The following is a 12,500-nucleotide window of genomic DNA, read 5'->3' as shown; positions in this document are numbered from 1 at the left end:
AGTAGGAACACGAAAGGATAGTTGCAGCCGAAGGAAAGCGAGGAAAGGAAAGAGTGGTTCAACAAAAGATGGGGCAACAGAACCCTCGAGAAAAACAGGATTCATCGAAACTGAAAAATAGAGCGACAATGCTTCAAGGGTGGTTTCTGTCGTGTGCAAATAAGAGCAAATGAACAGACAATGAGGGAGAGAAGGGGATAGGGTCGTCTTTTTGCATTTCACAAGAGCTACTTTTCGAAACGACTGTCGGTTTTCCTTAACGTCTGCAACTACTACCTCTTCCTCTTTTTCCTTTTCCAAAACCTTCGTACCTCGACGTGTTTGGATCTCTCGACACTCTACTGAAAACCGCTCCACGTATTGCCCGCGAACGCGGTAGCGGAGCGCTTCTCAGATTTTGTGGTGTTTCTTTTTACCGCAGTCAAGCATAGACATATTTTATAATATTTTTGAAGATCTTTACCTTATTTTGATACCACAGTATTTATGAAATAGATGATGATGATGATGCTTATGATGATTGTGATCATGACAATTGTTTGATTGCACTCACGTGATAAAACGGCCATGTTGATGCCAAAACAATAGAAAAATGTAGCTCAGATGTTGCGTAATAATAGAGTCAAATTCCCAAAAGACTTTTTCCACCAACATGGCCCCTGTGACGTCAGGTGCAATCAAAAAATAATAATGATACCGAGAAGAAGGTCTGTCGCTGTCAAGAATAGGGAGCTTAAGCACGCGCGTTTTTGAGACGCGGACGACAACCGGAAGTGATCTGTTTTCCCTTTTAACTTGTCTTCACACAACCACATTTCATTGTCAAGTTTCTTTTCTCCATTAGAGATGATTAGTGTAAAAATCTGGGAGACACAACTGTCCTGGAAAGCGAATTGGTCTCTTCCGGTTGCCGTCCGCATCTCAAAAACGCGCGTGCTTAAGCTCCCAATTGTTGCACCATGAACATACAGCTTATTAGCCCTGCATGGGTTTCTACAAGTTCTTTTTTATGATATAAGAAACGTTTTCGCTCCCCGATCGAAATGGATAATATCGTTACTTTATTTTATTTTATTTTATTTTTATGTTAGCTACCATTTTTCGACATAATAATGTCGTCTTTTTCCTGCCAAACACTGTTCGAATTTCTTTGTTGTAACAGGTTATTCAAACGATAAGATTATGAAATTCTACGGTGGCTCAGAGGCCACTAGATATAATGAAGAAAGCAATTTATTAAATGAGTGGCTTTTGCAGAGTGCTTTTTTTTTCCTTAGCAATAGGGAGCTTTAAAAAAAGTTACGATGTCTGGCTACGAGAATGTGATGAATCAAAAAGCCCTGCACGTGCGTTTTACACTTGTGTACATTTCTATGCTGTTCTCGCTCTGACGACATGAATTGACCAAAATTTGAGGTTATGGGGAGCACGTGACGAGAAATTGTCAATTACTGCCGAGACTTGGTCGTGCTGCACGTGTGGCTCGTATTTTAGTACATTTCTTTGCCACACCCCAGTTGTTCAAAAGGTGGATAGAGCTATCCACCGGATAAATCACTATCCATTGGATAGCGTAAGTGATTTGGCTATTACCTATTCAATAGATAGTGATCGAAGTTTTTAGATTTCAAAACTGGCCCAAATTGTATCGCTAGGTGCTGGAATTCATCCACAGAGAAGCCAGAGAGACAAGTTCACTCGTGAACCGCCATGTTTACAACAGGGCATTTTAGGCGTCCTAGTCTTCACGAAACCATCTCTTACCTCTGTCTCGAGAAGACCAAACACGCACCGGTTCTTACGTTACGTTTATGCCTGTACAATCAACTGAAACGTCAATATCACTATCCATTGGATAGCGCAAGAGATTTCGCCATTGCTGATCCACTGGATAGTTATTTATCCGGCGGATAGCGCTATCCATCGTTTGAACAACTGGGCCCTGAAATAATCAAATTTGAAGTTTTCGATCACACCAAGATGAGCGCTTAACCGCGTTTATTCTTCTATTTTTAAGCCGCATCCACACGAGCACGTTTTCTGTGGCAATTTTTGTGTGACAAGTTTTATTTGCCCCTCTATATGACAAAATTTGCTCAAATTTTATGTGACAAATTCATTTGCTGAAAAACTGGCGCGCGAGTATTTATATAGACTCAGTAGTAGTGTCCAGGCCACTTTTTTCGCAACCAAGATTGCGACGTAAACCCGTGGATGGACAGATCGAGTAACCCTTGGTAGAGGAGTTAAAAACTCGAGAAAGCCTTTGGAATACAAAATGCGAGAGTTATAAAAATAGAAATACTAAGAAGAAGCATTATGACGAAATAGTAATTATATGGAAAGAAGATTGTGACATTCGGAAAGCATTGTGTTTTTGGTCACTTGGACAGGAGCCCATCTGGAGCGTGCAACTCCCATACAGCGTCTGTGAAACGGCGAATTAGGTCAAAAAACAAAGGCAGTTCCGGTTCGGTGACCCTATGACGTCAGCTTAATTTCTTGTAATTGGTCATCGCGCTCCTGTGGGAATCTCATTCGCGGGAAATTCAATCTAAAAATAAATCGGTCTGTGAAAACGCCGTTACACGAACACAGTAGAGTTGTAGGCTCCGAGTCCTGGGTTCCTGCTTGGGATTGGTCTTTATTAGGAGTTGATTTGTTTTCTGTCTTGTTTTACGTAATTTCTGCTCCGGTACCTGCAGAAGCTGCCTTGACTTGGCAGCTGTGAAAGGTAAAACTGAACTTTTGTCTTTGTAGTCAGTCCTGTGCTCCTTTGAGTTTCTTTTCTTTCTTGATTCTCCGCTGGTCAAAGTCATTTCTGGCGCCAATCGATTAACACCGATTTAAAATATCATTTGTTGTGACATGCACACGTGAAAATACATTTGCCACTGAAAAATTGTCACACAATAATTGCTCGTGTGGATGCGGCTTTACTTTAAAACCGTTCTTACCGATACAGTAGGGAGCTTAAGCAACACGACGGCTGGAAGACTCAGGACGGCAATTCACAAGAGCTACCTTTCCCAATCTTACGCGACATTTTTTCGTCATTCTGCCGTCCTGAGTCTTCCAGCAGTCCTTTTGCTCCGTAGCTCCCTCGCGATACGATAATGCGCCCCAGTGATACGATAATTCGCCCATACTGTGCGATGTGAAGGAGATGAAATAATCGCAGACCTACACAGTGACGTCGCCGTCGTAGATACTAAGGTAGCATACCCAAGGACGACGAGGACGGCTAGGAAAACGCCACAAAACAGTCGGTTTAATGAAGAAATACAATAGCTTTACATGCCCCACACATGCGTTTCACATTTTGATACATTCCTTTGCCGTTCTCGTCCTAACAACGACGTCAGATTGCCAAATTTAGGGGGCATACGAATCGACGTCAGCTTTTACGCTTTAAGGCGTTTTCTTTTGCACCGGCATTGCAGAAGTCATGGATAAGAATCCCGTTGAAGGCGCCCGAATTTTTCAGGGCCCGCGGGTTGTTCGAAAGCCGATTAACTTAACCCAGGATTAGCGTAAACTATTGTCTGATGTTTTCAACTTTTTGTTGAAAGTTTTCAAGATTGACTTCTTCTACTGTAAAGTTTTGCCGAATATCAGCGTTGAACAGCATTTGGGAGTAGAGAAATAAACGCCTTGGTTAATTTTTAACCTGGGATTTGCGTTCATCGGCTTTTGAACAACCGAGCCCAGTGGCCTGTTTCTCAAAAGTCCCGAAACTTTTCGGGCCTATTTCGGGTGCCACAATAGACCATTTTCGAATTCTCACGGCTGGACTGGATCTAGCATGGAATGGAGGCTAATGCGGGCAAATCTTTTCAAATGCAAATTAATTTGCCCGCATTAGCCTCCATTTCATGCTAGATCCACTCCAACCGTTAGAATACGAAACTGGCCTATTCCCTTTGTATCTCAAGAACAGAGGGGATTTAAGTCGTCAAACTTCACAGACATGTTACTTTTAGTTAGTTGAAAACATGTTAAAAGGTCGGCTTTTCAAAACAAGCGGTTTGCAGTTTCACAAATGGCTTTTCGGGCCCGGAACGTTTTCGGGACTTTCGAGAAACGGGCCCCACGTGGCTATAAAATGACAACTGCTCAAACAGCCCAGTTAAACAGGTACTATGATCAAAAATTCAAATCTTTTTTTTTTTTTTTTGGATTTCAAAACTATGTTAACTAAACACTAAGTTGTAATGTAGCACTTGTTTATTTTAATTTAATGGTCCGCCATTACTAACTTTAAAATCCTGCCAGAGCTGGATCGAGGAGAAAATGGCGTCATAGCCTCACTAGTTTAAGAATGCAATGCGTTTGTACGCGACTGAATTAATATGCAGCACGTGAGTTACGGGCTTCGAGATTTTTAAACTCGTGTTTTGCATACATAAAAAGTTAAAGCAATTGAGTAAATGACGTCACCTTTCCCTAGATCCAATCCTCTGGAGTCCAGTCGGTCAGTTTTGAACGTGAGTGTTGGCGGACCGTGAAATCAAAAACTTACACTCAAAGTAAACAGCCTTTGGATAAAAATCAAAGCTCAAAATTTTGACAGGCAGGTGTTGAGCAAACACACTTTCAAAATCTGAAGACAAAAAGGAAGTGATTTTTTGACCATAGTACCACTTTAAGCGCGAGGATCACTTCCAATCTTCGTCTATTAGTTCTTCTATTAGTTATTTCTTCTATTAGTTCTTCGTCTATTGGTTCTTCTGTTCTTATAATCCTTCTAAAATTTGTTATAAAGACATTCATACCGCTGTATTTCTTCCATAAATGTAGAGGTGTTATTCGAGTTGCTTGCCGCCATTTTAAATTGAAGCGTGTATATGGACGTGAAGTAAGCAATCAGGTGCATCATGGGATATGTCCCAACGCTTCTGTCGCTTCTATCGTTTGAACCCGGTTTCCATTAAAAATATGCGATGGCTTGAGAGTCTTTTCCGGTCGTCTCTGTCGCAAGGATAGAACTCGAGTCTATCTCGGACGACTGATCGTTTCTGTCGCAAGGATCGTCCCGGGATCGTCCCGGGTGATCACTAGAGCGTTTCCATATGATCGTCCCTGTCGCTTCCAAAAATTTGAAGCGACAGACACGATTGTAACGACACGGACGACTATTTGGAAACCGGACTTTAGTCTCCCTTTCCCGACGAATTGCGTAGTTTGAAGTCGATCGTGGCCCGGCCAATGATGAAGACACCTCATCATAAATATTCTTGCTCTTTGGCCATTTCAACTTAATCAAAAACATAAAACAAACAGCGGCTACAAACATAATGATAAAGCGCATTTTACTTTTGACTTGACGTTTCGTATGTATGTTGTAGCATACGAAACGTCAAGTCAAAAGTATAAAATGCGGTTTATCATTACGTTTGTAGCCGCCGTTTGTTTTATGTTTTTGATTAAGACACCTCATATTCTCCACCGATTCCTTTTGTCGTTATAAGACGTGCCAACGAGTTGGCAAAAGTTGAGAAGAAATGGCCAGACCATTAATAGCTACTTCTGGCCTCTTGTCTATTTATATTCCGCCAGGCGCTGCCAAGTTGGTTGGTCTTTCATATACCGGATCCGAAATAATTTATGTCCAAAAAACAAAAGAACAAAGCGAACATAACAATACCTAATTAGCAAGGCCTAATGGGAATAACAATGGTTTCTTTTGTCTTCCGCCATTTTAGTCCGGTATATGAAAGTCTACCCCATTTTGGCTGCTGTAACGCGTTCCCTTCGCATGACGTGATAAAATTTGTGGCCAGAAGCTCATCACGAAACACAAGTATAAAAGTTCCGTTGCAGCTATATTTCGTTCATGGCAATTTATGAACAGCAATAAATACAATTTTCAATCTAAACCTCAACCATTTGTGCTATATACAATAGTAAAATACTATCATTGACGCTGTAATCAAAAGACCTGTTTTCAATTCTCTGCTCCCCTATTTTCCTTGGAAAGCGCCTCAAAAATAAAAGTGAAATCTTCAATTAAAGGAAAGAGACCAATCGCCGACAATTGAGCTTTGATTCGTAGCAGATTTATAGTTACCCTTCTCTGTTTCTTGCCATTTTTGTGGCCGTCAAATAATTTGTACTCTGATTTGTAAGAAATTTCTGAAGAATTAAACTCTTTTCATATTATTTTGCTTATCAGAAAAGAGATCGCCTACTTTTCACAAGGTATCTCAAACCATAATCTGTCTCTCTAAATATATTCTCTCTAAAGTATAATATTTTCATCATTTATTATGAATATATTACCAAGAGCAACGATATGGTTTGCTGCTCAAAAGGAAGAGAGAAGAATAGAATAGTGCCCGTTTCCGTTTTTTTCGATTTAATTTGGCTGAAAACTTGTCAGAGAGGAATTAGGGACATTGTCACGTTATCTGTTCAATACTGTTGGTTCCTAAATTAGGTTGCTCTTCGAACAAATGTTATGGCATCCCCTTTTCTTCTGTCCCGAATGTCGACCCGCCAGATCTACGCCCCTTTAAGTTCATCAACTGCATTGAAAGACATGCATGGTTAGGGTTGGGCCAGACCAGACAAGTTATGACGTCAGTTAAAAAAAAGATTGAATTCCTTAACCGGGAAAAGGGGTATTTTTTTTGGAGAAAAGCTAAAACAATTCCCTTCCACGAGAAGTCAAAAGTCGACTTGTACCAGAAAAAACTGCTTTGAAGAAAAGCCCTTGCTAAACTCCAGAGGGTGTGGCTTGTACGATAACTTTAAAACGCGATTTCCCGTCAAAATCGTGACAAAATTCCAGTGAAATTGTCAGTACCCCTGTATCGCCAAAGAAAAGCTTTGCAGGGGAAAAAGGCACTATATATTTGTTTCAGCAAAACAAGGCATCCCTCTTTACATGCGTTAAGGTAATTATTTGAACCTACCATTGATAACTTAAAGTGGCTCCCATCCCACCACTTTTACACTAAATCTATTTCAACTAAATAGGAACTTGGTGTCAGTTCTTGGATGATATTTACTTTGTCTCTATATATATTAAGTCAATGTCTATATATAGTTCCAACTTTTTTATATTTCTTTCTTTGCGTTTTTGTTGGCGGACGAGATCCTTACCGTGAAGGCATTATACACAATCCGTAAAGTCTTACTGAAGACAACAGAATTTCTACTTTTGAATTAATTGATGAGCGGTTCTCATTTGAGTGGAGTAATTCGAATGGCTTTGGTTTTGCATCACCTGGCTTAGTGATTGGCCAAAAAAAAACCACGTGTCAATTTCCCCTACCACAAGGCAGTAAGTACATCGGCAGCTTGTTCAGTGCCACACATTTTCCCGCGTTCAGCCCCACCTCTGTCCATCCCCATTGGTTGATTTTTGTTTATTGTCTGTGCATGTGTATGGCCAGTCTTCCAATTTCAGTGCTCCAGTGGTCGTCATCTTGAAATCGGCTAAACACGGCAACGGTTTTCGTACTGTCACGTGACTATATGCTGTTTGACGTCATCGTCTTCCTTTTGCCGCGCCTGCCGTTCTTTTTCAAGTTCACACCAGCGGTTTTTATTAGACTCTGCTCCTTCTAAGAGAGGCTTCATCTTGGGGTTGAACTGAGTTAAAGCCTAGGGTCAAAAACCGCAAAATTAAACCTCCGCGACTAACCATGCAACTCAGCAAAATCCTACGCATCCTACCTTAAATTAAGTGTAAATCCATGGCCGGAGTACGAAATTCCTCTGGGATGAGGGGATTGGAAGAGAAGAGAGAAGTGGAGAGAGGCTCCCAGAAGCTTAATAATGGTTTATCTTTTCTCCCAAACAAGCAATTTAAGGAAGGACCTCAAACACAAGCTTGAACAAGTTCGAGCTTGAACACCATATTAATGAAGGAATTGGGGTTTTTTCGGGTGGTAATCAAATCATGTCACCACTGGCATCACCTGCGAACAGGCTCTAATTTGGGAAAAATGTTTGCCTTGGGTTGCACTCAAACGCCCCGCGAAATAGCGCAAGGTTGGGGCGAGCCTCGAAATGCGCATGCTTCTTGGTGAAACTCTCCTCGTACACAACTCCCGAGATAGGACGCAGCTCTTACCAACCTCTAATTTCAATGGATCCCTTTAGGACGCAACTCAATTGTTTTTAGGGTTAGAGCACAACTACTAGCGGTTGTCAGCATGTTAACGTAAGGAGGCACAACCTCGTTCCCAGGGTCTTCTCTCTTCCTCCCTCGAGCGAGGAATGAACTTGAGGACCCTGGGAACAAGTTTGAAGGAGGTACAGCATTTTCATCCATTTCATTCAGTTGCATTTTTCGTACTCGCATAAGTTATACAGGGATCGCGTTAACGCAGAAATCGTGCATTTTTACGCAAATAAAATCCAAAAAATGCATCATCGAAATTTTAATGCGTCCCAGGACGCAAGGCACTGACTTAAATAACTCACACAACTTGCTTTGATTTGTCAGTATATTCTGTTGTTTGTAACTGTTGGAGCGATCTGTGATCATAACTGAAGTTCTAAGAAATGGGGTTTAAAACATCTAAATAGGTTAAAACTAAATTTTCGACCGCCTTCTGCGGTCTTCTTCAGAGGAATGTACTCTGCAAGTCACTGAATGCAAATATATAGCAAAATCGGACGTTACGTTTCGTTGCTCCTAAGGGAGGACACCAGTGATGCGTAAACCCTTGGAAAGGGTGCTCTTTCATTAACAGAGTTCTTGTCCAGGAATGAATGTAACGGCTCTAGAAAAAGCCTTTGTCGGCCGGTCCTATGCATATGCGTCAATATTAATTCCAAGTTGGTTACTCTCTTTTTTTCGCAGAGGGTCACCAAGATTTTGGGACCCCCAAAAAATGCTTGGGACCCCAATTTGGCCGAACATGCGGGTCCCAGGACTCAGATTGAAAAATCCTAGTGCCATCCCTGTTATAAAAACTGAGGTCATGTGTAAACACGACTAAAATATTTTTCCCTTGTGAAACCCTTCGTGTTGAGCATGGTTTTCGTAAAACGAGCAAGACATAGTTTATACGAGAATCATTTTAAACATCATTGTCATGCCTCACCAAATGAAATTTCACTTGACATGAAAACATACCTTGAAGACGGGAATTCCTGTTGATTCAAAGAATTGCACTTGAAGAGCAGGGAGTTCATCAACTTTCTGCCTGTCCATTAATGCCTGTGAGGAAATTAATCACCTTGGGTTGAAAATACTTGATAACAGAGACGATAAAGCAAGGCTCCGCTACCGAACTCGTCCGTTCAAATAGCCACTAATCTGGGGCAGGTTACTCGAAATCCGGTTAACGCTAACCGATGGTTAAGAGGCATCAAAACCTATATGTTTCCATGGTATTTAACGCTGATTTTAAGACAAGAATGTTTGCAATTATATTGTTCTCTCTGGTCTTGAAAACAAGTTTAAAGAGCAGCTTTTCAGAATGAGCGTATCGTAGCGCGCGTTCGATTGACCGTATTCCGGAATAGGAATGTATGAAATAGAAGTTAGAAATCCTTCGTTTTTATGGAGATGCACACTGAAATTGTCAAATACCCGCTAAAATGCTATTTTAAACATATCTTTGTTATCTTTGTTGCTTCAAAACGCCAAACATACAGTTTAAATCATCACTCCACGTATTATTATTCCGGAATACGGTCAATCGAACGCACCCGTAGTTTCAAAACTTGCTGTTTGGACAGAACAAATTTCGAAACTTTGGAGACAGGCAGGGCCAGTCTCCCAAACATCAATAACTTTTTACTCCGAAAACATGCAGGGGCGGAGGGACAACTGCAAAGGAAAATAGAGTCCCAGACAGGATTGGAGAACTTCCTGTACAAGGGAACGTCCGGTGAGCTAGGTCGTTTAGTTGTATAAAAAGTGTCTTCCGACACGTCAGCTGGTTCAACAATTTATTATGGTTAATTGAACGTGATAATAAAAGTATCGCTGGTGATGTTGTAAAGATGGTACGATTGTTTCTTAGCAACGAGCGAAAGGACAGTCGAAAGGGAAACGGAATCTATATAGTGCAGGTCCAATTGACGGCTCATTTTGTAATTGTTTGCAAACACTAATGAAACTGCACAAGGGAGGGGGGGGAGGGGCAAAGTTAGTGATAACATAAATTGTTAGTTTGGAACTAGCCAGAGAAAGTTATTCTCTGTGCTTAGAGAAACAATCGCAGCACGCTGTGGATGGGGTCAACATACTTACAGATGGCTCCATTTTGAGAGTGGTTCGCTCGAGATCTCCCTGCTGGAAGAATTCGCTTGTCACTAGGTGAACAACCTGCGAAAAGAAAGGTGTTTGATGTCGGTGACCAGTGACAAGTCCTCTACTGGAAGAAGTCCTTAGGTCTTAATGATCAAGACATTCTTCTCGGGAATTTAATTCACTTTTGCACCGCTGATCGTTTCTATGGAAAGCAGTTTAAACAACATTTGATTACACCGGAAAACGAACGATTACCCGTAAGCTCCGTTACAAAACACTTCAGTATTCATTGGCTCTGTAGGACATCAAAAAAACACCAATAAACTCTTCGTAGAAAGTAAGGAACATGGTCTCTGTCATTGTGTACTGGTTCATTTATTTGGAGGTTTGTAAGAAGCACTTGACTGTGCGAATACGAAACCGTGAATACTTTGATTTGACTTTGACATTTACCATTGTGCAGCAACCAATCAGAAGCCACATAAAACCGCAAACCAATTACCGTTAGTGGTTGCGGTTTAGTTTTCTCCTTTGCAGGATTCGAACCTACGACCTTCCGATTACTAGTTCGGATGCTTTACCCCTGAGCTATAGGAGACTCGTCAGTGGTGACTCGGGGATACTCGAAAAAAATCCGAGTGCTTCTTTGCAGGAGTTGAACCTACGACCTTCCGATTACTAGTTCGGATGCTCTACCTCGGAGCTATAGGAGACTTGCCAGTTTCGCGGAGATACTAGGAAAAAATCCGAGTGCTCCTTTGCAGGAGTTGAACCTACGACCTTCCCATTACTAGTTCAGATGCTCTACCTCGGAGCTATAGGAGACTCGCCAATGGTGACTCGGGGATACTCGGAAAAAATCCGAGTGCTCCTTTGCAGGAGTCGAACCTACGACCTTCCGATTACTAGTTCGGATGCTCCGCAACTGAGCAACAGGAGACTGATGGGAACCCGACCATCAATCGAGTTTCACGAAAAATACGTCCTGCAAGGTTGACTTTTGCTCAATCGTAAATGTAAGCAGCAACAGAGGAAAAAGGCACAACACACCTCTTTCTGGACTTCCCAAGGTTTGGTTGTTCCGTTGAGATCACAAGCAGTCATCATCATCGCCCTAACAAAGCAAGATTTGTTCTCTTTTCTTTCACAATATAATAACTAGTTAATGAACATCAGAGCCTATCAAGACAACTTGAAAATGTCACGCGCAGAAACTCTATTCTTGGTTTTTACATGACGTCACGGCGGCCATGTTGGTGTCCCAACCCAATCCTCCGGGAATTGAACTCTATTGTGACACAAACGTTTTCTTCTGTTTTCGTTGAAAAACATGGCTGTTGATCACGTGAGTGCAAACCTTAAACCAACAATAAAACCTATTTACCCACGAGATCAACCGTCACCTCTAAGTCACCTCTCCTCAAAGCAGGAAAATAATCTTTAAAATATTTGAAAAGAAAGGGAGTTCAATTTCCTGAGAATTAGTTTAATGCTCTGGTATACCTACATGCAATCGCTATGACGTCATGTTCATACACCCTGTGAACACTCCTCATTAGAATATTCTACGCAAAGAACACTACTGAGCCATGGCACGGTTCTCTTGCATGTTCACCGTGTAATACAGAGAAAAAGGAATGTCCAATCCGTTAAAACAATTCCACTCCTTTAGTAAAAATTCATCATTAAAAATTATTATTATTATTATTATTATTATTATTATTAGTAGTAGTAGTAGTAGTAGTAGTAATAGTAGTAGTAGTAGTAGTAGTAGTAGTATTAGTATCAAATAATTGACATCATTAATTAATGGCTGTTTGGTTATTAATTACTAAACATTATCATAACATAATCATTATTATTATTATTATTAAAAAATTATTAAATTAAACAGTAAAACACGACTTCGCAAGATTTAAAGAGCATATGTTACAAGAGTTGTGCTGTTTCCTTTCATAAAAAATGTACAAAAGTAGTTCTCTGTCATCTTTAATCTATGCAGTTTTTACTTGAGCATATCTCTGTGATCTGGAATCGACGGATCCAGGCCTCCTCTTTCAACAAGCGGGAAGAATATCGATCGCTGCCTGTGTAACGAAACAAATGGAGTAAAATGGAATGATACGTTTAGATAACGATCTCGAAGCCGTCGCCGTGGTCTTCCCTAATGGCGTCATGACGACACCGAAACGTCGTTCGTTTTTATCGTTGTCTTTTGCTTTCTTATTTAAATTACCAAAAAGTTTTAGAATCATTTCGCTATTGTGATTCCAAGTTGGTC

At 40.9% G+C, this 12,500-nt stretch overlaps 2 protein-coding genes across 2 annotated transcripts in view; one reads left to right on the top strand and one right to left on the bottom strand.

The window, feature by feature from the left end:
- The window catches only part of LOC138047641 (switch-associated protein 70-like), a 16,572-nt gene extending 16,062 nt beyond the window's left edge, over positions 1 to 510 (top strand). Inside the window, exon 6 of the mRNA XM_068894547.1 lies at positions 1 to 510. This exon is cut by the window's left edge and continues 537 nt beyond it. The gene's annotated coding sequence lies outside the window, so the exon portion shown is untranslated.
- Positions 511 to 5,806: 5,296 nt separating this feature from the next.
- Positions 5,807 to 12,500, bottom strand: part of LOC138047606 (dual 3',5'-cyclic-AMP and -GMP phosphodiesterase 11A-like) — a 33,143-nt gene continuing 26,449 nt past the window's right edge. The window contains exons 18-22 of the mRNA XM_068894532.1: positions 12,229 to 12,306; positions 11,270 to 11,333; positions 10,220 to 10,294; positions 9,095 to 9,178; positions 5,807 to 7,611 (exon numbers count right to left, since the gene is read on the bottom strand). Coding sequence (XP_068750633.1) covers positions 7,471 to 7,611; positions 9,095 to 9,178; positions 10,220 to 10,294; positions 11,270 to 11,333; positions 12,229 to 12,306 — 442 coding nt within the window. The 3' untranslated portion in view covers positions 5,807 to 7,470. The remainder of the gene's footprint in view (positions 7,612 to 9,094; positions 9,179 to 10,219; positions 10,295 to 11,269; positions 11,334 to 12,228; positions 12,307 to 12,500) is intronic.

This window comes from Montipora capricornis, chromosome 1 (genome assembly GCF_036669925.1).
Source record: "Montipora capricornis isolate CH-2021 chromosome 1, ASM3666992v2, whole genome shotgun sequence".
Lineage (NCBI taxonomy): Eukaryota > Metazoa > Cnidaria > Anthozoa > Scleractinia > Acroporidae > Montipora > Montipora capricornis.
The sequence above is the reverse complement of the archived record's forward strand: the minus strand, read 5'-3'. Positions and strand labels throughout refer to the sequence as shown.